This window comes from Fundulus heteroclitus, chromosome 13 (assembly GCF_011125445.2).
Source record: "Fundulus heteroclitus isolate FHET01 chromosome 13, MU-UCD_Fhet_4.1, whole genome shotgun sequence".
NCBI classification, from domain to species: Eukaryota; Metazoa; Chordata; class Actinopteri; order Cyprinodontiformes; family Fundulidae; genus Fundulus; species Fundulus heteroclitus.
In genome coordinates, this window is record NC_046373.1 from 16,074,820 (window position 1) to 16,095,931 (window position 21,112).

At 41.8% G+C, this 21,112-nt stretch overlaps 1 protein-coding gene and 1 long non-coding RNA gene across 2 annotated transcripts in view; one reads left to right on the forward strand and one right to left on the reverse strand.

The window, feature by feature from the left end:
* The window catches only part of jarid2b (jumonji, AT rich interactive domain 2b), a 136,059-nt gene that overhangs the window by 95,473 nt on the left and 19,474 nt on the right, over window positions 1–21,112 (forward strand). The window contains exons 5-6 of the mRNA XM_036145208.1: window positions 7,926–8,144; window positions 13,718–13,950. Coding sequence (XP_036001101.1) covers window positions 7,926–8,144; window positions 13,718–13,950 — 452 coding nt within the window. The remainder of the gene's footprint in view (window positions 1–7,925; window positions 8,145–13,717; window positions 13,951–21,112) is intronic.
* Window positions 18,462–20,006, reverse strand: LOC110368741. Its single transcript, XR_002428357.2, has 2 exons — window positions 18,903–20,006; window positions 18,462–18,796 (listed from the first exon to the last, which is right to left on the reverse strand). It is a non-coding gene; the product is annotated as an uncharacterized LOC110368741 (long non-coding RNA).

Genomic DNA, 21,112 nt, shown 5'->3' on the forward strand with positions numbered 1-21,112 from the left:
TTAGGATTAATGCTCACAGATAAAGCCCATCCAATCTGGTTTATCTTGAGCTAGCCTGCAATGACAAATGGGTAATCAACCTCTAGATGAGGAGCCATAACTCTAAAGAATCTGTAATTGCAGCTAATGTTGGTTCTACGTGGTATTCACTCACGGAAACAATGCAAGCTAAATTAATATTATGCAAGTGACTGTAAATTGCAAGGTTTTGTATTCCTTAAAAACTTTGTCGCTGTTTTTTCTAACTAGAAGCACATTTTCACTCCCAGGAATAGTGCAGCCCATTCAAACACGCGTTGCTGCTTTGACAACTCAATTCTCCGAGGTATAAGCTGCTTCGGTCCCTCTTTAATATCGGGATGCTTTTAGGTTAGCACCTGGAAGCTGCATGTTTGCGTACACTAATGACTTTGTGGTATTACTCAGTACAGCACTGTCTGGTTCTGACTTGTCCTTGAAAGCATGGCAATTGTCTTTGTAACTAATGGCTTTGCTGACAGTAAGGAGTTTATTTTTGTTCAGCTCTCATTCTTCATAAAGACGGTGAAGGGTTTCCCCTCTCTTGCCAGAAAAGCTGTTCTTGTTGTCACACTTAGCCTCCCTCCAGAGAGCGTTCCTACTTCCTGCACATGAATTTGCTTCTTATTTGTAAGTCGTCACATCTACGTGTTCCCATGGAGGCCAAAGCAGCCTGATTGACTATTAAAATTGTCCTCATTGTTTCACTTCCAGTGAAGGGGACAAAGGAAGGGTGGCTAGAAAAAGAAAGGGTTTGTAATTATGCCACCCCACCCAAGAGCCCCGTTAAAAATGACAATCCTAATAGACTCTTTCAGACCTAATTATGACTTGTCTGGCCGGAATGAGGTGGATGAAAAGCCGGTGTAATTGGGGGATTGTGCTCAAGCATTGCTCGAGATCTTCAAGTAGAAATTAGCAATTTTCTACATTTTTTTCCCCGCAACTTTATAATCTGGTGGTGTTGTTTTTTTAAAAATGCTTTTTCTGATGACTAACACGTTCAGAGAGTATTTTTCGCTGTGGACCAGTGACCTGTCCAGGATATCCACCGCCTCTCGCCCGATGTCGGGTGGAGATGGACACACCTTGTCTTTCTCTTATTTTCTATTTAATATGAATAATTGTCTTTTGGTAACTCTGATGACCTTGTAATTGATCTGTACAACCTCAAAGTTAATAGTTCAAAAATTTATAAATGTTACAAGAGGGCAATTATCCTCTATTGTGCCTTGTGTTTCATTTGAGCACCTTTGCACCCGGCAACCCCGAGCACCCCATGTTTTACCTCAGGTGGCCCTGCAGTCTGTTGCCACTGGCCTGCTGACCTCTTCTCAGAGCAGTAAATTACAACCATTTAGCTAATGAAGCCAGTCATTAAAAGTTGATTGCACCAGTCTGTGTGCTCCATCATTGTGTATATTTTCAGTCTCTGCTGCACCTTTGCCGTGTTCCAATGCTATCAGAGCCACATGTGCTACATTTTCCACTTAGATTTTGCTATAATCCAGGGAAAAAAATCCATGCCATTCACATGTTCAAACGTATCTTATTTTGCTTGCTGTATGGGGAGAATCTACAGAGAAAGCACATCCAGGACATTTACTAACATAGCATATTGCTGCAAATGAATGTATTGTTCATACTTATGTATGAACTTAGAGTAAAACGTACTGATGTACTGATCTGACCTTGGGGATTGGCTTTGAAGTCCTGATTTCTAGAAATAAAAATTAATTCTCAGACAAAACTCATCTCCTCGGCACCATTCTTGGTGTTATAGGCTGTGATTTATTTGTATTTTGTTTGAAGACATGGACTTAACTGGGCTGTCACATTTTGTGGGACCACCTTTTAAAGATCAAGTGCATTTTTGTGTGATTTGCTATTAAAACCGTATTATAGGACATTCATATTTGTGAGTCTTGTGAGTTTAAAGTTTCCCCAACATCATAAGGATTTTACCGCTCACATTGAGGTTCACAGTTTGGTTTGGCCGCGTTCATCTCTGCTGGCCGAGCTGCGAAAACTCCAACGTGGTTTTACATCGTCGATGGAAGGCGGACATTTTATCAAGCAGGAGAATAACTTTTCTAAAAGTTTTGTCCCGACACAATAAACATGGGACCACAATAAAATACGTTAGAAGCTGATCTCAGCAGTGGGAGCGGTCAAATGGCAGCAGCTCTATTGTTCTTTTAATCTGCAAAGCCAACTTCTTGCATCAAAAAAAATCTCTCTGGCTGAATTAAGGCCAGAGTTACAACATAAAATCTTAATTGGTGAATCTAAATTCATGTAAACTGTTATGTTATCAAACTACATTTAGTAGAAAATTTGTCTTTCTTGCTCATTTTAAATATTTGACTTATCAGATTTCTGTATAATTGTGCTGCTAGTTTCAGATTTATTTATGTATAAGATATCTGATCATACAGTTAATCTAGAGCCCCCAAATCTGTGTTCTCTTAATTGGTTTTGTGTGTATTAGACATGTAAAATCTAAGGCAAGCATTTAGTCTTCTCCAAAACAAGTATGCTAATTAAATAACTGGCTTCGTTCATTATGTGCTATTTTAAGTACTCTGTATGGTTTAATACAGGCCAGCTGAATTCAGCCCATTTCTCAGAGGCTTAACAATTATTTTAATTGGCTTATAATCACACATTACTTTCCATTAATGCGCTTTTAAACACTAAGACCCCCTAAAAGGGTAATAAAAACCACAGTAGTTTCTCCTGCTATGCTATCGATTTAGTCATAAAGGCCTCACAACTTCATAAAATCCACTGTTTCCCGCTCACAGCCAGATTTAATCAAAGCGGTAAGAACCGCGCATTCTTGTGAAGCACCAATCGGGAATTACAAACACCCGATTTATAAAATTAGAAAGAGAGGAAGAGTATGTGCCTTTGCTTTTCTCTGTAGTGCTTTACAGTAGAGAAAAAGCCGGTGTGCCTTGCTGTTTTTTGTTTTAACAGGGGCTTCTGAGAGCGGAGAAATATACACGGCTCCTCGTGCATCCGTCCTGTCGGTTTGTTTTGAGGCAGTTTCCTGCAGGAATATTATGATTAAAATGAAAGGTAGGATGAGAGCTGAAGTCCAAAGAAATGTACAACTTGACTTTTCTTTTGTGACACGAACCAAGTTGTATTTTTCCTTATATTTCCCGGGACTTGCTCTGATGGCCACTCTCTGGATTCTAGGATTTAGCAGAAATGAACTCTTAGTTCATTTTGAGACAGCAGCCATTATAGCTGCTGTCTCAAAACTAGACAACTTTCTTGTTTGTAAGTTGCACAAGACTCTGTAAAAACAAAACAAGGCTGCACAAAGGTTAAATGGCTTGTTTCATTTTCATTTGTTTGGAAATCAATGCTAATTATGTCACAATTCTGAATGTGAAAGTGTATTTATTTATTTAGGAACAGGCTTGGATGTTTCACACACAGTGCTGGCTGAAGCAGTATACGTCTCTTTGTCCTGTGGTTGCCTCATATGTGTGTTTGCTGCTAGTTTATTTCTCCAGCTATCCTTGATGTGTGTAAAGCTTAACAGCCTGGTTCTGAGGCCAAGGTGGAGAACCTCCTGACATCCAAACCTGGAGTTAAACGAACTACCGCCACTGTCTTATCCCAAGGTGACCCCCGAAGGTCAAAAGAAGCACTGTGCAATGTGTTTAAATGCACCTCTTAGCCAAGAAGACTTGCATCAGGGAGCTGCATATCTGCTGGAATGCAGCCAGGTCGGCGAGCGTTGAAAAACAATTGGACTTGTTGTGGAGAACAGATTCTGACGTGAAATCCGGGAGGATTCTGCGGTGGTTTATATCTTGGGGCCTATTGTTTTCCTCCTGTCATTTACCCACGCTAATCTCTTCTCTCGGATTAACCTGGGTCGTAAAAATGTGATGGAGATCGTTAAAATAACCTTCCTGTTGACAACCAAGCGTCATTCTTGATAACTTGCAGTAAAGAGACCTTGTTTTTAGAGGAACTCTTCCTCAATAAAGAGTGCGTAGCTGAGAAGTGAAATGCTTTGTGTTGTGGATAAGAGGTTTTAATTTCTGTCCTATGTTCTTTAGTTCTTAGTCAGTAGTACTGAGTTCTTAGTCATTAGTACTGAGTGGACATTGTCCTACATGTTTTAGATGTCTCTGCTCAAGCACAACTGAATCAAATGACCTCATTACCTCCTCAGCAGCCATCAAGGGTTGCAGAGGTCTCTTCATCACTTCATCACCAATTTATTTATGGCCTAGTCCACACGTAGCTGGGTATCTGGGTAAATGGATACATTTTTATGCGGTTATGCCCTTCATCCACACATAAACGGCATTTTACTTGCCAAAAAAATAGATGATTCTGAAAACTCTGGCCAAAGTACTGATCTCTAAAGACTCCATCTTTTAGCCGGCGTGTGTACATGACACGACGGAGTTTTAGGGTCCGACGCATACGTGCGGCCATTGTTATAGACTTGGTCATACAGTGGAGTAAAAAAATGATGCTGTCAATGAGGAGCTGATTTCTACGTTGTGTTTTGTAATTGACTGTTTCTGTGTGTAATCCATGTTAAATTGGACAAATTCACTAACCTACTGTATCTCTGGAGGTTTATTTCCAACTGATGTTACCTCTACCACAGCATTTCCTGTGTTTGCCTTGGTATCGAGACTTCAAAGTAAAAGCATACTTGGAACATTATGAACATTACAGCTGGCTCAGAGGCTTTTTATTTATCTATTTTTTGGGTTTTACAAGGCCAGCTGCTCCGATATGTTGATATGCAGAGGAGGAAAAAGTGCTTGGAGGTCACAATGCCGTTTTAACATCGCTTTTATTTTGAAGGACTCTCTGTGGCTGACTGCCCTCTGTGTGTCTGGCATGTTTAAAACAATGGTCAATGGGGAATGTACACAAGTTTGCGTGGAAGAAAACATTTCTAAAAACGATATGGGGGAGATATTTGTTTTTATAAATACCCGGCTACGCGCGCACACGACCCGAGTAAGGTGTGCGGAGGCTTGGAAACACCTGTTGCCCATCTCCAGCGGACATTGAGCACACTGGACAAACAACCCTGCATGCAGCCCAGACACCCAAAGGGCAATGTGGCGAATCCGATTAACCCAACAGTCTGTGGGATGGAGCAGGAGTACCTGGAGAAAACCCACACATGCTGAGGGAGAACATGCAAACCCAATGCGGGGGTGGGAACTCCTGCATTGGGTGTCGTCTTCTGTTGGGTACAGTTATGGCCCCTGCTACAATATACAAGTGAAATCAAGAAAAACTTTTTGTCTTCTTGCATCTATCTGACTAAAAACACTGTTGGCTCACTGATTTATTACTACAACATTATGAGATTTATTAGTACTGCTGTTGGCTCTGTGACCTTTTTTGTGTTTGGGGCTTACCGAGGTAACGTTAGAAGCCATCTGCTGCCAAAAACAATTCAGCTCCTCCCCCCCCCCCCCCCTTGCTCACACTGCGCAGCATTTCTGAGAGATGACAGTGAAAGTTATGGGCTATGACAGAAAAAGGAAAGGGAGAGACCATCGGCTTTCATTTGCAATAGAGTCGGTAATTGACTGTAATCCTGTTTGGAAGAGTGAAAGAGACAGATTTGGGATTGGCTCTGCAGCGAGAGAATTTCGCAAGTAATGTGAGCACATGTACATAATGTATGTCTCGGAGTTGTCAAAAGCTGGAGCCTCTGAGGAAAGAGACTGCTTGTTGCATACCGTCTGTGCTCTGGACCAAATCCCAGCTATCAGTAAAAATCTCCTTTTTTTTTTTTCCCCCCTCAGCGCTGCTCTGTGTTAGACTGCTTTCATAACCATGCGGCGTGGTTAGAAAAGCAAGTTGGCTCAACAGAAACGCAGCAAAAACACCAGAAACAACGGGCGCCGTGAGTGTCAAATTAGAAATGTAAATTCTTCAAAATGCAGCTTATCAGCAGCAGATTGGAAAACGTTAGTTGTGCCGGCGTATTCAGAAACAATGGGGCTGTCATCAGTCGTAACATTGTGCCGTGCATGTCCGTGATTATGTTTGTGCGTTTAACTGTGAGTGTAACAATGGCTGCTGCTCCGTTCTGAGCGGCTCGGAGAGCATCAATGGGCCACCAGCTGGGATAATAACAGATTAAAAACAGCGGCACAATCAGCATTACGCTCAAACCTCGGAGGGACTTATTTTTATGGTAATATCTCAACACTGACGTTGATCCATTTGGAACATTTCAGATTACTATCAAAAGGGACACCTTTTTATACACTAACAGCTGTATCATGTTTAACATAGACTAAGTCTGCTTTTAGGCCTGATTATCTGTCGCTCTGCCTCTGACCTCATGCTGCTGTTCCTATGCTAATTTCATCACGGGGGGAGTTTGATTTACCTTAAATCTAGATTTGCTTTAGCATGAAGAACAAGTGTTTAAAAAACATGTTTGTTCCCACGGATATTAATCACTCTTATTTTTTTTTAAATGTTATCCATCTGTCTGCCTGTCCATCTATCTGTCCATTAGTTTGTCCATTCATTCATCCATCCATCCATCCATCTATTCTTCCATCTCTCTTTCCATCCATATATTCATCAATTTCTCCATCCCTTCATCCATTCATCAATCTGTTCGTCCATCCTTTCTCCATCCATCCATTTCTCCAGCCATCTATTCATCCATCCATCTATTCCTAATCTGTCTCTTTCCATCCATATAATCATCAATTTCTCCTTCTGTCCATCCATCCGTTCATCCATCCGTCCATCCGTCTATTTGTCCATCGATTCCTCATCTGTCTCTTTCCATCCATCCATCCATCCATCCGTCTGTTCGTCCATCCATCTATTCTTCCATCTGTCTCTTTCCATCCATATATTCATCAATTTCTCATCCATCCATCCATCCATCAATCTCTCATCCATCCATCCATCAATCTGTTCGTCCATCCATTTCTCCATCCATCCATTTCTCCAGCCATCTATTCATCCATCCATCTATTCCTAATCTGTCTCTTTCCATCCATATAATCATCAATTTCTCCTTCTGTCCATCCATCCGTTCATCCATCCGTCCATCCGTCTATTTGTCCATCGATTCCTCATCTGTCTCTTTCCATCCATCCATCCATCCATCCGTCTGTTCGTCCATCCATCTATTCTTCCATCTGTCTCTTTCCATCCATATATTCATCAATTTCTCATCCATCCATCCATCCATCAATCTCTCATCCATCCATCCATCAATCTGTTCGTCCATCCATTTCTCCATCCATCCATTTCTCCAGCCATCTATTCATCCATCTATCTATTCCTAATCTCTTTCCATTCATATATTCATCAATTTCTCCATCCATCCATCCATCCATCCATCCATCCATCCATCCATCCATTTGTCCATCAGTTTCTCCAACCGTCTATTCGTCCATCGATTCCTCATCTGTCTCTTTCCATCCATCCAACCATCTATTCCTAATCTCTTTTACAATCTATATATTCATCAATTTCTCCATCGGTCCATCCCTCCATCTGTCCATCCATCTGTTCGTCCATCCATTTCTCCATCCATCCATCTATTTGTCCATCAGTTTCTCCAACCGTCTATTCGTCAATCGATTCCTCATCTCTCTCTTTCCATCTATCCATCCATCTATTCCTAATCTCTCTTACAATCTATATATTCATCAATTTCTCCATCCTTCATCCATCCATCCATCCATCCATCTATTCGTCCATCTTTCCATCCGTCCCTCGACTTCAGTTGAAATCTTTGCAATGAAGTAAAATTGTATATTGTTGTATTTTAGGAAGATCTACAGATTCTGGGAGTTCGTCTGGTAAAGTCAGGAGTTTCGTCGTAACAGGATCTCGTTTCTCCTCTGCGTCTCTGTGCTCAGGTTCCACTGCCTTGCCCAGTAATATGGCCTACTTTGGAAGCTCCCAGGAGGAGGAGGACCTGGAGGAGGAGGAAGAAGAGGAGGAGGAGGAGGTGCGGAGCGGCACGGGAGGCCACACACATGGTGCGGGAGGCAGCAGCCAAGCCTCCACCGCCTCCTCTTGCAGCTCTACACCTCGCAAGGGCAAACTCCCCGCCAGGCAGCCGCTCAACGGGCACGGTAAGGGCCAGAGCTGGAGCTCGGAACAAAGCGCGCCGCGTCTTTCTGACTATCAAACGCTGAGTTCACACACCGGGCTGCATGTTTTCAGTCAGTTTAATGTGCCACAAAGATCCCGGTGAGAGGAGTTAATGAAGGAGAGAAAGACGGGAGTGAAGCAGGTGGAGAGGAGCTGGAAGATAAAAACAAAGAAAAGCTCCGAGAGCAACACAGGCAAGGGATAACTAGAGCCGACTCCAGAGTTCAGGAGCAGACAGCGGATCATAGACAGACAAAAGACAGACGTGTCGTCGTTGTCCTCATTTGTGTGCATATGTTAGTTTGCACATGTGAGCAGATATCTGTTTGCACTTCTGCTTTGAACCGTGGAGACAAGAAGCATGCTGCATAGAGCTGCAGAGCAGTGCATCAATTCTTTCCACCCCAATTAACACTTATCTGACTAAGCCCTAACAAGGTGTTTATGCGCACACTGCAACAGCTGGTCAGGACCCCAGACACACGCACGCAACACACTTCAGCATATGTACTCCCCCAGGGGCCATCGCAGACATGCAGATGAATGCACACACATTCACACGCAGCATATGACATTTAGAGCATCCCATACAAGCAAGTTATAAACCACCGTCCCACTAATATTATTGTTTCGATGATTGGGTTGTCTGGTCACATAACGGAGGTCACAAGAGTAATAAGTCTGCTTGGTGTATGGTAGGCATAGGCCCAGAGGAGATTTCTAAGATATTTGCATTAAAATTCATACCAGAATATATGATAGAACGGTTTTTATGGAATAGAAAAGCACCAACTTTTCTTTATGCTGCTACAAAATGTTACCGACAGCATGCTAAACCAAACTATAGAATATACACTTGCTAACTTTATTAGTAGTTTTCAGAATCAAATTGCATTGAATGTACCACTATGAGATCCTCTTTGTATGACTTTAATTTAAAATCTCACTGCATCACAGTATTTACTCACAGATTGCACAACATAATGTCTCTCAAGTTTACCTTTTACCTTGTTCCAAGGAATAGTGTAGACTTAAGATTTCTATAGTATGTCTTGGAACTCGTAAACTGTAGTTTTTATACGATGCCTTGTATTGCCTTAATTGCTGTGATTCCTGATGCTCCTTTACTTTTCATGCTTTTTGCAACTAGGCATTTTTTCCACACAGTCGATGTTTGTTTATGGTAAATATGAACAGTGAGCCAACCTTAAAAGAGCAGAAACAGGTGGAGGAGGGGCAATGCTGTCTTGCTCTATGATGCACACCTTCTGTGAAAACTCCAGACATTGCAGGTTTGTTTTTTCTTTGTTGCGTTTTCTGAACTGAACCAGAAAGTTCTTCCTTCAAGCCCAGGTTTTTAAATAAAATGAACTGGTTTTCACCCCCAAACCACCCCCTGGTCATCCTCTCAACTGGAATGCAGAGGAGTAAACAGCCGAGAGATTAATGGGGAATTAGGAACAAGGTGAAAATGTCTTTTTGGATTTGTGTGCTTAAACTCTTCCAGACCCAGAATCTGCCTCGCCTCTGAGCTGCACACAGGCTCTCCTCATCCTTCCTAGAACACGCGTAGCTGCGGCCTGGAACGTAAAACTGTACATGAAGTGCAAACAGGAGGACAGTGAAACCTGCGTGGACAGATCCAGGCGTGCTCCGTGCACGAGGACAGCTTATTCTCCTTTTCTTATCTTCAACACAAAGCCTGTTTGCAAAGCAACTTGGCGCCTTCGCTGCGATATGCAAAATAAATAGATAAGGAAGGAAACACGCAGATATGCTTCGTAGGGGACAATAGAGACGAGTGAGGTTAAGGACACTGAAACGGACGTTTGTGTACCCAAGAGCCGACGGCGTTTAAAAAGGCATGGCATTCACTTTAGTGAATCATGCTGAATTAGGAGCGGTGTCAAATGGTACACTTTGATATGCAGCTCGGGCCCCCGTCCAACGAGAACGCTTATTTTGGCCCTTAGGTAGAAGAAGGTAGGAAGCCATAAGGAGGATGAGGGCAATTGAGAAAAAGGAGGAATGAAATTGAGAGATGTTTTATTCAGGGAGGTAGAAGGAGACAGGAAATGCTTTCCACTGTGGGTCATTCATCAGTGCTCCCTCTTTCTGCTACTATTTCTCTTTTTTGGCCCTCTGCCAACTTGACTCGGTTGGATTAAACTACTTTTGATGGGCCCAGTTTCTTTGTTGAGCTCACTTCTCAAAAATGTCAGGATTTTTCTCTACTTTTTTTTTTTTTCCCTCCATCATGCCGGGGGCACCAAGAGACATCCAGATGGTCACAGACGTTTAGGAGTGGAGCCACTCATGCACTTCTATACCTTCTTACATGAAAAGGCTCACAGAAAGTAAAACTGGCAAGAGGGCCTATATAGGCATCACCTACAGGACTCCATTTTGAACAGGTTCATTGACAAGCAGCATAAAGACTCCTTCATGCACTCTGTAAATCATGCATATTCTAGAGAATATGCCAAAACGTTGTCACTCCAATGCTTATATAAATTATTCCACTTGGTCGACGTGTTTTAAACCCACTCAGCTTGACATTGACACAGAAGGTAGACTGAAAAAAAATGCACAGTGTGGCTTTAATAGCTTTCCTGCTTTAGGAAATTTCCACATGCCCTATTTTTGAATTTATAGATTTGGTGTTTGCTTGTTACACCTATTTGAGGTTTTTATCTTCAAAATTGCTATGAGGTGATTGAAGCTGTTTTAACTGAATTCTGTCCTTTAGCTCCTCTAAAATCCGAAAAATACAAGTAGTTATCTTACACACTATTTTATTCTTATGTAATTCTCCAAATGAGTCTTTGAGAAACCTCTAGCTGATCCAGTATCCTTCAGCAATAGATCTACCAACAGCATCCATGACATTTTTTGTCCCTTTTTGTCAAGTTACAACCACAAATTTGTATTTGGATTTCATGTGATAGACCGACACAAAGTGGTACACAATAATAAAGGGAATGAAACAGATTCATGGTTTTAAATATATATATATATATATATATATATATATATATATATATATATATATATATATATATATATATATATATATATATATATATATATATATATATATATATAGTTTTGATAACCCCCGACTAAAATGCAGGAAGCAGAGAATGCAGAGAATAGTCTAAAAAGCATGGTCACTCTGGAGAAGCTGCAGAGATCAACAACCTAGGAGGGACAATCTGTCAACAGGACAACTATCAGATGCAAGCTCCAGAAATCTGGCCTTTATGAAAGGCAGTAAGCTTTTGTTGATGGAAATCCATAAGATGTCACATCTGCAGCCAAATAAGGGACATAGCAAGATGTAAATGTTGGGGTTCCGTTAAACTAAGATAAAATATGTAACGTCTTCATACACATCACAATAGCTGTGTTTCTATCCAATTCTCGTGCGAATTTTGAGCGAACTTTTAAAATATCGCAAAAAAGAAAATGCGCATCTGACATTTTTCCATCTATTGGTTCCATCTAATCAGGCGTCGCACAGCGTAAAGTCGCCATACGTTGATGTTGGTTGTAATAAACAGGAAGTAGCTAACTAGCACGGACACAGATCAGTAATGGAGTGAGGCTTTAAAGAATGTGCTGATTTCTATATTTTTCACGGATGAGAAATGCTCGCATCCCTTCGTCCAAACGTATCAATTGTTACTTCCAGACCTGTTTTATGAGCGTAATTGGAATATCTGGGAAGAGGCCGGCAGCACAAACAGCTGACCGGTCATGTGAAGTAAGCGTTCGCTACGTCAGAACTGACTCGACAAATGTTTCCATCTCCTCTTTAGCGCATCTACAGTTTTCTAAAAAGTCAAAAACCACCTCAAGCTAGCGTAAAAACCGTCTCGTGAAATTTAGTGAGTTAATTCGAATTTTGCCGTTTTCATCAACCTTTTTTAATGCGATATTTCAAGATGTGCAATGTTAAGTGGAAAACTTGCTTTGCACACAACCCTGAAAACAGTTCCTACCATCTTTGTTGATCTGTCGCAGTAAAATACATGAATTTTTTTGGTTGTAACATGACAAACTGTGTAAAAATTTATAAATTTAGAAATGATCATCCTGTCCAGGCAGTTCCTTCCTTTAGCACAAAGGTTATATTTGATGCTCGCTCACGGGTTCTTTAGTTTTACTGCAACTGTGTCATAGAGCTGGGAGACATCTCTTCAGCGCCTTAATAGCCTTAATTCTGCTCTCTAAATGCTGAATGTATTGATATCATGTTGTTTCTTTCATTAACTGTCTCGTTTTCTTCTAGCAGGTATCCCAGCTGTAGAGTTTTTGTTTTTGTTTGTGTCTCTCTCTCTGCTGCCCTACCAACCCCCAACTGGTCAAAAGCAGATGGCTGCCTGCCCTGAGTGTGGTTCTGCTGGAAGTGTCTTCCTGTTAAAAGGGAGTGTTTCGTGTTCGTTCTTATTGCCTGTTTCTCAGTGCAAGCTCAGGATGGGGGGATTGAATCGAATCAAGCGTTCGGTGCAATCCGTTGGTTTGCTTTGCTTCTGCAAGGCTGCTTAAAGAAATGCAATTATGTGGAATTGGATTGAAGCAAATTGGATCAAAATGGGTTATATTGGATTGAACTGAATTCGACTGGATGGATTTGGACTCACATTGATCTAAATCTGAACCTCAGTGACTTTAGATGACCTCTGTTTTTAATTGGAGCCTTAGAAAATGAACTGAAATGAATTGAAAGATTTAGTCCTGTTGCTGCACTCTTTGAAGAGCTCTGGTTAAACTCCAGGTCTCTTCATACAGAAATATTTCTCTTTTGTTTCTCATTAAATATATTGTGTACGACAGTGGTTCTCAAATGTTTTCTGCTGCGCCACCCCTTTTGAAGAAGGAAAGAAATTCAGCTCCCTCCATCCAAACAAAATGGCTAAAAAGATTTAACATATTTTTCTGTTTTAATGCATCTAAGCTCTCATTCTGAAAATTGCCCAGAATCGCTTTTAAAATTTATAACATATGGGTTCATTTTAACATATAACAATGGTTTCTAACAACTAGAATGTTTCAACATTCCCACCCTTATATTAACAACAATATAAATGGGTTTTAGCCCGACTCGTACCTGCAGTCAAAACAAAGGATGGAACAAAATGTTCAGTGCATGCGGACACAGCAGCTCGATCTCTCTGGAAAGATGGCATGCTACTTCTAACTAACCTGCAAATTAACCTCATATTAGAAAAATTATATCAAGCTATTAATATTAAAGACACACTTCAGTTACATTAAGTTTAGTTTTTTTTTTTTTAGCTTATTCATAGTACTGACCGCAGGTACAACACAAACAACAGGGGGTGCTGTTGTCACATTTTGAATAAGTTAGAAGGCCTGTATTTTCTGGACAAAAGAAAGGCCAGACTTGTGCCCCATGCAGTACCTCTACGCACCCCCCAGGGGGCGCATCCCGGTATTTGAGAAGCACTGGTGTACAGTAATAGTCATTTAATTAGCCAAAAACACTAAAAGCAACACAACTGATCCGTCTCTTTTAATTCCTTTCCAGTTTTTAACAACCACAGCAAAGCAGGGACGAGGGAGAGTCCGAGGCCGAAGGCGGGTTCAAACAGCAGGGACACGTCTGCTCCTCAGCTGCCGCCTCCTCCACCTCTCCTGAGGGAGCGCAGCGAGCGGGCGGAGGCGCGGGAGCACGCCAGGGAGCTGCAGGCCTTGGCCATCAGTCGGGGCACTGCCAACGGGCTGCCATCCAGGAGAGCGGCTGAGGAGCTACGGAAGCAGGTAGGGTTCAGAGTAAAGCCTTCGTGGTTCTACACCGAGACAGATGTGGCAAGCAGCCGATAAATGGTGCGGCCAGTTTACACTGGCATCTTCATGATTATCCACTAGTTTGATGCAGAATGTTAGACCTGAAAAAGTGTGGAAAATTTTTGAATACAGATGCATCTCAATATATTAGAATATGAGCAAAAAGTTTAATTCCTCTTAGAAAGGGAAACTTGCATGTTGGATAGATTATATAAACACAGAGTGATATATTTTAAGTGTTGACTTTGATGATTATGGCTTAGAGCTAAACCCCAAATGTCAGTGTCTCAGTCACTACATAAATGTAGGCCTACCTTAATGTCCATGTACTTCCCAGTGTAGGCACTCACACTGCAAAAAGAGAACTAAAAATAAGTAAAACCTTCTTGAAAAGAATGTATTTGCCCTTGATTTGAGCAGGTAAATAAGATTCCTTGCCAATGGAATGACTATTTCTACCCCTAAAATAAGATAATTAGATATACTGCACTTGAAATAAGGTGATGGAGATGAATTGTTCCTATTTTAAGTGCAAAAATCTTATTCCATTGGCAAATAGTCCTATTTACCTGCTGAAATCAAGGAAAAATACTTAAATTTCAAGAAAAAGTTATTATTTTTAGCTCTATTTTTGCAGTGCAATATTCCTATCAGTGTGACGTGGCATGGAGGCGGTCAGCCTGTGGCTCTGCTGAGGTGTAATGGAAGCCCAGGTCGGTTTAATAGCAGCCTTCAGGTCATCTGCATTGTTCTCTACGGGGTTCAGTTCAGGCCAGTTGGCTGGCCAATCAAGCACAGTGACTCCATGGTAATTAAGCATTGTGTTTAGTACCTTTGGCACTGTGGGCAGGTTCCGATTCCTGCTGGAAAATGAAATCGCCGTTTCCCTGAAGCGTCAAGATCTCAGAAATCTCCCGGTAGACGACTGTGGTCGACTTAGGACTTGATAAAAACACACCGGACAAACATGAGCAGATGACATGGCTCCACAAAAGTGGTTCCACATCGCTGAATGTGGAAGCTTCACTCTGGACCTCAGGCCCCTTGGATCATGTGCCTCTCCACACTTTCTCCAGACTTTCTTCGACGGAGCAACAGTCCAGTTCTTTGTTGCCTTGGTCATAACATTTCTGCATTATTTTTTATTTGAATTGGTCTCATGTTCAAAGTTTCAGAAAAAAAATGTTTTATTAGCTGGAAGCAAGAAACATTAAAGTCAGGGGTGTCCAAAATATAGCTGGCGGGTACTATTGAGATTGCAACTAAAAAGCGTCATCAGCGATTTGTTGCGGATGGACAATTTTTTTTTATTTATCTTTAATAAACCACCAGTTTTGCATTAATTTTCATTATAAATAGGACAACAGAGTTCCAATGAGTTGGACTTACCCGTGGACACAGCAACCGCTCTCATAGAGGGACCTGTATCCTGTTTCCACTTGCTGAGAAAAGTTCAAAGGTTTTTCTAGACCCATGAAATGGAAACCTTTTTTTTTTTTTTTTTTTTTTTAATAAGTCAGACGTGAGGCGTCGTTTTTGTTTCCGAAGAACGGTTTGCTGATCCCCTTTTTTTAAATTTGTTGCAGAGAAAGTGAAAATAAGAAGTCACAGTTAAACCATTTTAAGTCCTTTCTGAAATGTAATGTTGGCGTCCTGTGAGTGCTTTCATCTCGATGATCTCAGGCTGCGTAGCAAAAATACCAGGGGAAAAAAAAAAGCTTGAAATAAATCTGTGTAGTGAATCTATACCCTGAATGTGTTCCAGGGTTTGGGCTAAATTACAGAAACTAATGAAGTTGTTGATGATATTCTAATTTATTGAGATGCACCTGTATAGCATCTTCAGAGGTTTGGTTTCTTTTATTCTTACCGTGCTCCTAATGTCTTTCATCCTCCCATCTGCTACATCTTCTATTCGTCTCACGCTGTGATTTATTCCAACTTCTCCCCTCTCTTCCATGCTTCTTCTTCCTTCGCTCTGCGTTTCTTCCCTCTCTTCCGCCTCTTCTCCTTTTTTTTCCTCCCCTCCTCCTCCTCCTCCTCCTCTCCTCCATCCATTGTGTCTGAGATAGTAATGATTGTGTTTTGGCCTCCCGCGACTGCAGCTATATTTAGTAGCGCTGGCAGAGAGCTGCCTCCCCTCTCCATGGCACTTAGCAGGTTTCAAGGAACCCCACAAAGTGAAACGCAGAAAAAGAAGGCCCGACGAAAGCTTCGGTCCGAAAAAAAAACTGGCTTCGTCTCGTCACGTTGGCTAATTAAAAGCAACTATCTGCTGAGGCTCTTTGTTTTGACTCGCCTTTTTTTTCCCTCCTCTCCACCTTCTACGTTATGATTCCCAGCCTTTTAAATGCCAGCCTTCATCCGGCGGTGCTCGCTGCTGCACGGTGCAGCTGCTAATGCACCCTCAAGACGTGTGGTTTATGTTTTTAAAGTGGTTCGGATTGTCCAGTATGAGCAGCAACCAATGTTAATGAGCGACTTCCTGCCCAGATGAACTTCCTTATATTTCCTAGCAGCCTTATGGCGTCCTATGTGATCTTTTTGATTCATTTAGCCTCATCCATCTCTCTTCTCTTCCTCTTTGTTCACTTTCTGCTGCTAACCCAACACTGCTCCAGTCATTTGAAAGGAGCGTCCCACAGTATGTGTGTTCGCCATGTGAGCTCAAGACATGCGCCGACATTTCTTCACACGACCAACTGTGAAAACACAGGCTCAGCCATAACCAAAGGTTAAGTGATCATGCAGACGAGACGCGATCCAGGGGTTTCGTGTGTAAAACCGAAGCATTATCATAATGCAATTCACTGCGACTCTGCTCTCGCTGATTTAATAGCAGCTTGTATCGACAGAATCCGTGCGCCATAAAAGGGCCCTTCACGGGAAAAAAAAGGGGGTTTCTATACATGTTAATAGCATGATAGCAAAGCAGCTGTTCACGGCGGCAGGGACAGGTGTGGTCTGCAGGCTGACGCTGCAGCATTTAAAGAAGACCCTCCTTTTTAGTTATGCATCCCTTTGTCCTCTATTAACCTCCCATATGGCACCACATGAAGGAAATTACAGTCTGAGATTCAAAAGGCCGAGCGACACAGGTATCTCATAGACGGCTGACGTATTTTTGAATGCAGCAGGAACTATATTGCAGTCTGCATCATCTGCAGGAGATCCATTCCCAAAGATCCAAAATGCAAACATACGGTTGCACAGTATGTTATAAATCCGGTTAAAGCCACATGCTAACATACAACCCATAAAATGATTCCTAACTTTTATTTCTTACTGTCTTGCATTGAATCCAACTAAATGTTCCCTGTGTTAGGTTTATTGAGATTACCAGTGTTGCTTGTTAAAAAGCCAGAATGACATTCTCTCCAAATTCAGATGGTTCCTAGGTTTTCCTTTATTATCTGATAGAATAATTTAATTTTTTTTAACTGTATGACCATTTTGGGTATCGCTTCCACAAGGTTCTCACAATAGGTTGCTTTAATTTTGGCCCATTGCCCTGAGAGGAACTGGTGTAATTGGTTTGTGGGTTCATTTGCGCGTGCACACTTTTTCATAGCTCCCCTTTAATATACTAAAAGGCCAAGCAAAATTTGGGATATTTATTGCAGTGACAATATTGGGGAGTGATACTGCAGTGGCATAATTTCCTAGAATTGTGCTGCTCTTGTAGGTTTGCAAAAAAGTTTTTGCTTGTCCCACAAAAGGTTTTCTAGTGCACTAACAATCGGTTTGTAGCACAATACTGATTGATTCTTCCTGTTCACACAATAGTGAAACACATTGGAGCTGCAAAAAAAAAGACCCAGCAACCATCATCACCCATAGCTACTACAATTACAGAACAGAACAACCTCCTTTTTAAAAGTTGCTGCAGACGAGGTGTGGGCTGTTAAGGGCACCCCCAAGAAAAATAAGCAGTAAATCGTAACTTAATAAAAGAGAAAAAAGCGTGTTTGCTGTTTTTTCTCGACGTGGCTCCACACATGTAGAGAGAAGTCTCCCGCAAAACTTTAGCCGCAAATCTCAAATCGCAAGACTTAAAGTTCTTCATGGGCGTCTGCAGAGATGCAGCAAATGTCCTGGGTGTGATTTCAAGGCAGGAGTCAGCTGATCAAGAGAAGAGCAGGCAAATAAATAGTTTGAAAGTTCCACAATAAATGTTAAAGTGGTAGCTGTTTATGGCAGAGTTAAACCTGAGTAAAAGCTTGCAGGTTATTAAAACAACCATTCATCGTGCAACTCTGCACGCCCATGCTTGCTATGTGCTCTGTCTATATATAGTTCCTCTCAACGTCACAAAATTGCTGTGATGCAAATCTGCACGATGACTTGATCATTAATAACGTAACACTAGAAAGACAGACGTACGAGAATGACAGACCCGTGTAACGTAGCAATGGTTTGGGTTTGTATTTTGTGTAACTTTGGTGCAACCTTAGTCTATGAACACCATTTGTTTTTGCCCTGGGAAATCTCTTGTTGGTCTTTTTATTGTTCTGAAATCCTCGATTCTGACATGATACACTGACAGAAAATTGCACGATTACAGGAAAATTCAGACAGAAATATAATTGACTCCCTTCAAAAACATCAAATTTAGATCATTCGGAGACAAACCTGCTATCTGCGAGATATTGTTGTCACTGTGAAGAACACGTAGGAGTGTTCGACAAGAACAAATCTCAGCGTTGGGCTTCCCTCGTTCCCAGGGTTAGATTTCCTCTTTTCTGTTCTCCATCTGGCCTTCTTTCCTCGCCCGTCTCTATGCATCCCCTCCTCCTGCTCCTCCTCTCTGGGCCGACTCCTGCAGATGTTGGTTAAAAAAAAAATCTTCCGTGAGCCCTCAGCTGGGCTATAGCAACACATGATGTCATCTAGACCCACCTCCCTCTCCCTCCCCTTCCTCTCACATGCAGCCGAAATCCTTTCTGCTCCTGTTTGCGCTCGGCTCTTGTTTTTCTCTCCTTTCGGCACGATTGTCCCTCTGACTCTGTTCAGATTTATATTGCTTCGTGTCCTTTCTGTCTTTCTGTCTTAATTTTCCAGCTTTTGTTCCTTCCTCTCTCTGCTCCTTGTTTACCAGACAGGGTAATTGTGTAGAGAAAACTGAGAGACCTGTTTGGTCTCCGCTGATAAGAGCAGGTCTGCTGAGCCCCCTTGTGGTGGGAAGTGGGATTGTCAGTGTCGGCGTCGACCCATTGGTCAGCAAACTGATGCTGGTTAGATATAAGTAATGGTTCAATAGTTTTAACATAAAAACCACAAATAAAAATTAAATATTTGGAGGTTTTGTGCTATATGAAAAATTTTCCGAAAGTGAGCTCAGTTTATAAGACTAATTGAGAATATTCGTCACATGCTGGTAAATTCTCTGCTCTGTTGTATTGTTTCCTCTCCCTTCATCTCACACCTTTCCAACCGCTCCTTCTGTGCTTCTTCTTTCCTTTTCGCCCCTTTTTTTCCTCATCCATTGTGTGCATGTGTGTTAGGAGGAGGGGGAACTGATTGACGGAGGCTGGGTTAGGTTTCAGTGCGCCCTTATCTTTTAATGGCCCAGCCTTTGTGTTGGCCCCTGCCACCTGAGACGAACACAATACAATACATGTGCATACAGACACACACACACACTGGCTCTCACACATAAACACACACACACGAATATGAGTGCGACGTGAGAGCCTTTCAAAGGATAACCTGTCAATGGGCTGGCTGTAGCTTACCTCCTGTGGCGCCCCGGCTGTGATTGATAACTCTATCTTAGCCCCCCCCCATTCCTCTGTTCAGGCTTATCTAAACAGAGGAACATAAAGACCCCACAGACCGATTGCAAGAACTCATGAACATTTCTCATATCTATAACAAATTCAGAGAATTTTAACTCTGCATACAATTCTATAAAAACAGGCAACCTGTAGGGGTAAAAATTCAAATATCAAATGAGCACCATTGAAGTAAAAACAAAAGCCCAGAACAAATCATTCATAATATAAAACACAGCAAAAAAAAAAAAAAAAAAAAAAGACCATGAATGAGTCCTTAATAATTAAGTTGGATATCATCAGCATAAAACAAATCTTGAGGTATTGTTTAATCATAAGCCATAGGGTATATGATAACCCCATAAAGCCTGGATCTGAACCCTGTGGAGCCCCAACAATCCGGGCTTCTAGATTCAGGCTACATCCGCACAAAGCTGAATACGAACGATGAAGCCGGAGGATCCGTAATGGCCGTCTTAATACCTTTTCCATGCCAGTGAGTGACCTCTGCCACAGAGGGAACGAAGGAAGAAGAGCAGGGCAAAAACAAACTTACACAGCAGAGGAAAGAGGCAGTTGTGTGGAACAATGACAAGGTGGTCCACTCAACCACAGTAGAGGAGCAAAAGGTGTTACATGTGAAATCCACAACGAATTGACTAGTGTCTGAAACACAATCCCAACTCCAAAATCCGGCATTGTTGTCATTTGTGTTGGCGCACGGGTGTTAAGGGAGAGGCGAGGTCATGGTTGGCTTGTACACGCAAATATGCCAGGATGTAGACAACTATGTGGATAGAGGTGTCCAGATGGAACCGCTTCGATTGGACTCCCCTGTCCGACCAAGAAGTTGGTTGGATACAGCCAAACGCGTCTTCAGGTGGATGGAGCCTCAGGGAGGGTCTTGTTTTTTTTTTTTTGTTTTTTTAACGCTGTAGCTCCACCAAGAAGTTAAATGTATCTATATAAATGATTTAGAAGTTCGACTTTTCTACTCAGCCCATTGGCTAAGTAAACACATCTTGAAATGTACAAAGACTTATAACTCTTTGATCACTCTGGGTAGTCAAATAGCAGGTAGAGATCGAGGAAAGAAGGGCGAAACCCTTAGTTGTTATGACGGTGAGACCTGAAAACAACGTGGGGATGAGAAATGCATACCTACAATTGCATATGGGGAGGAGCAAAAAAAAAAAAACAAGACTAGCAGGACAAAACTTGATGAAGGGAAATTATGTTGAAATCGGGCAAGCCCAAAACAGCCGGACTGTAAATGAGCTGGCTGTGGAACAGGACAACCGTGTTTGTTCCTAAAACTCTCCTTCACACACTTTAATGCGCGCATAGAGGAAAGCAAAGGA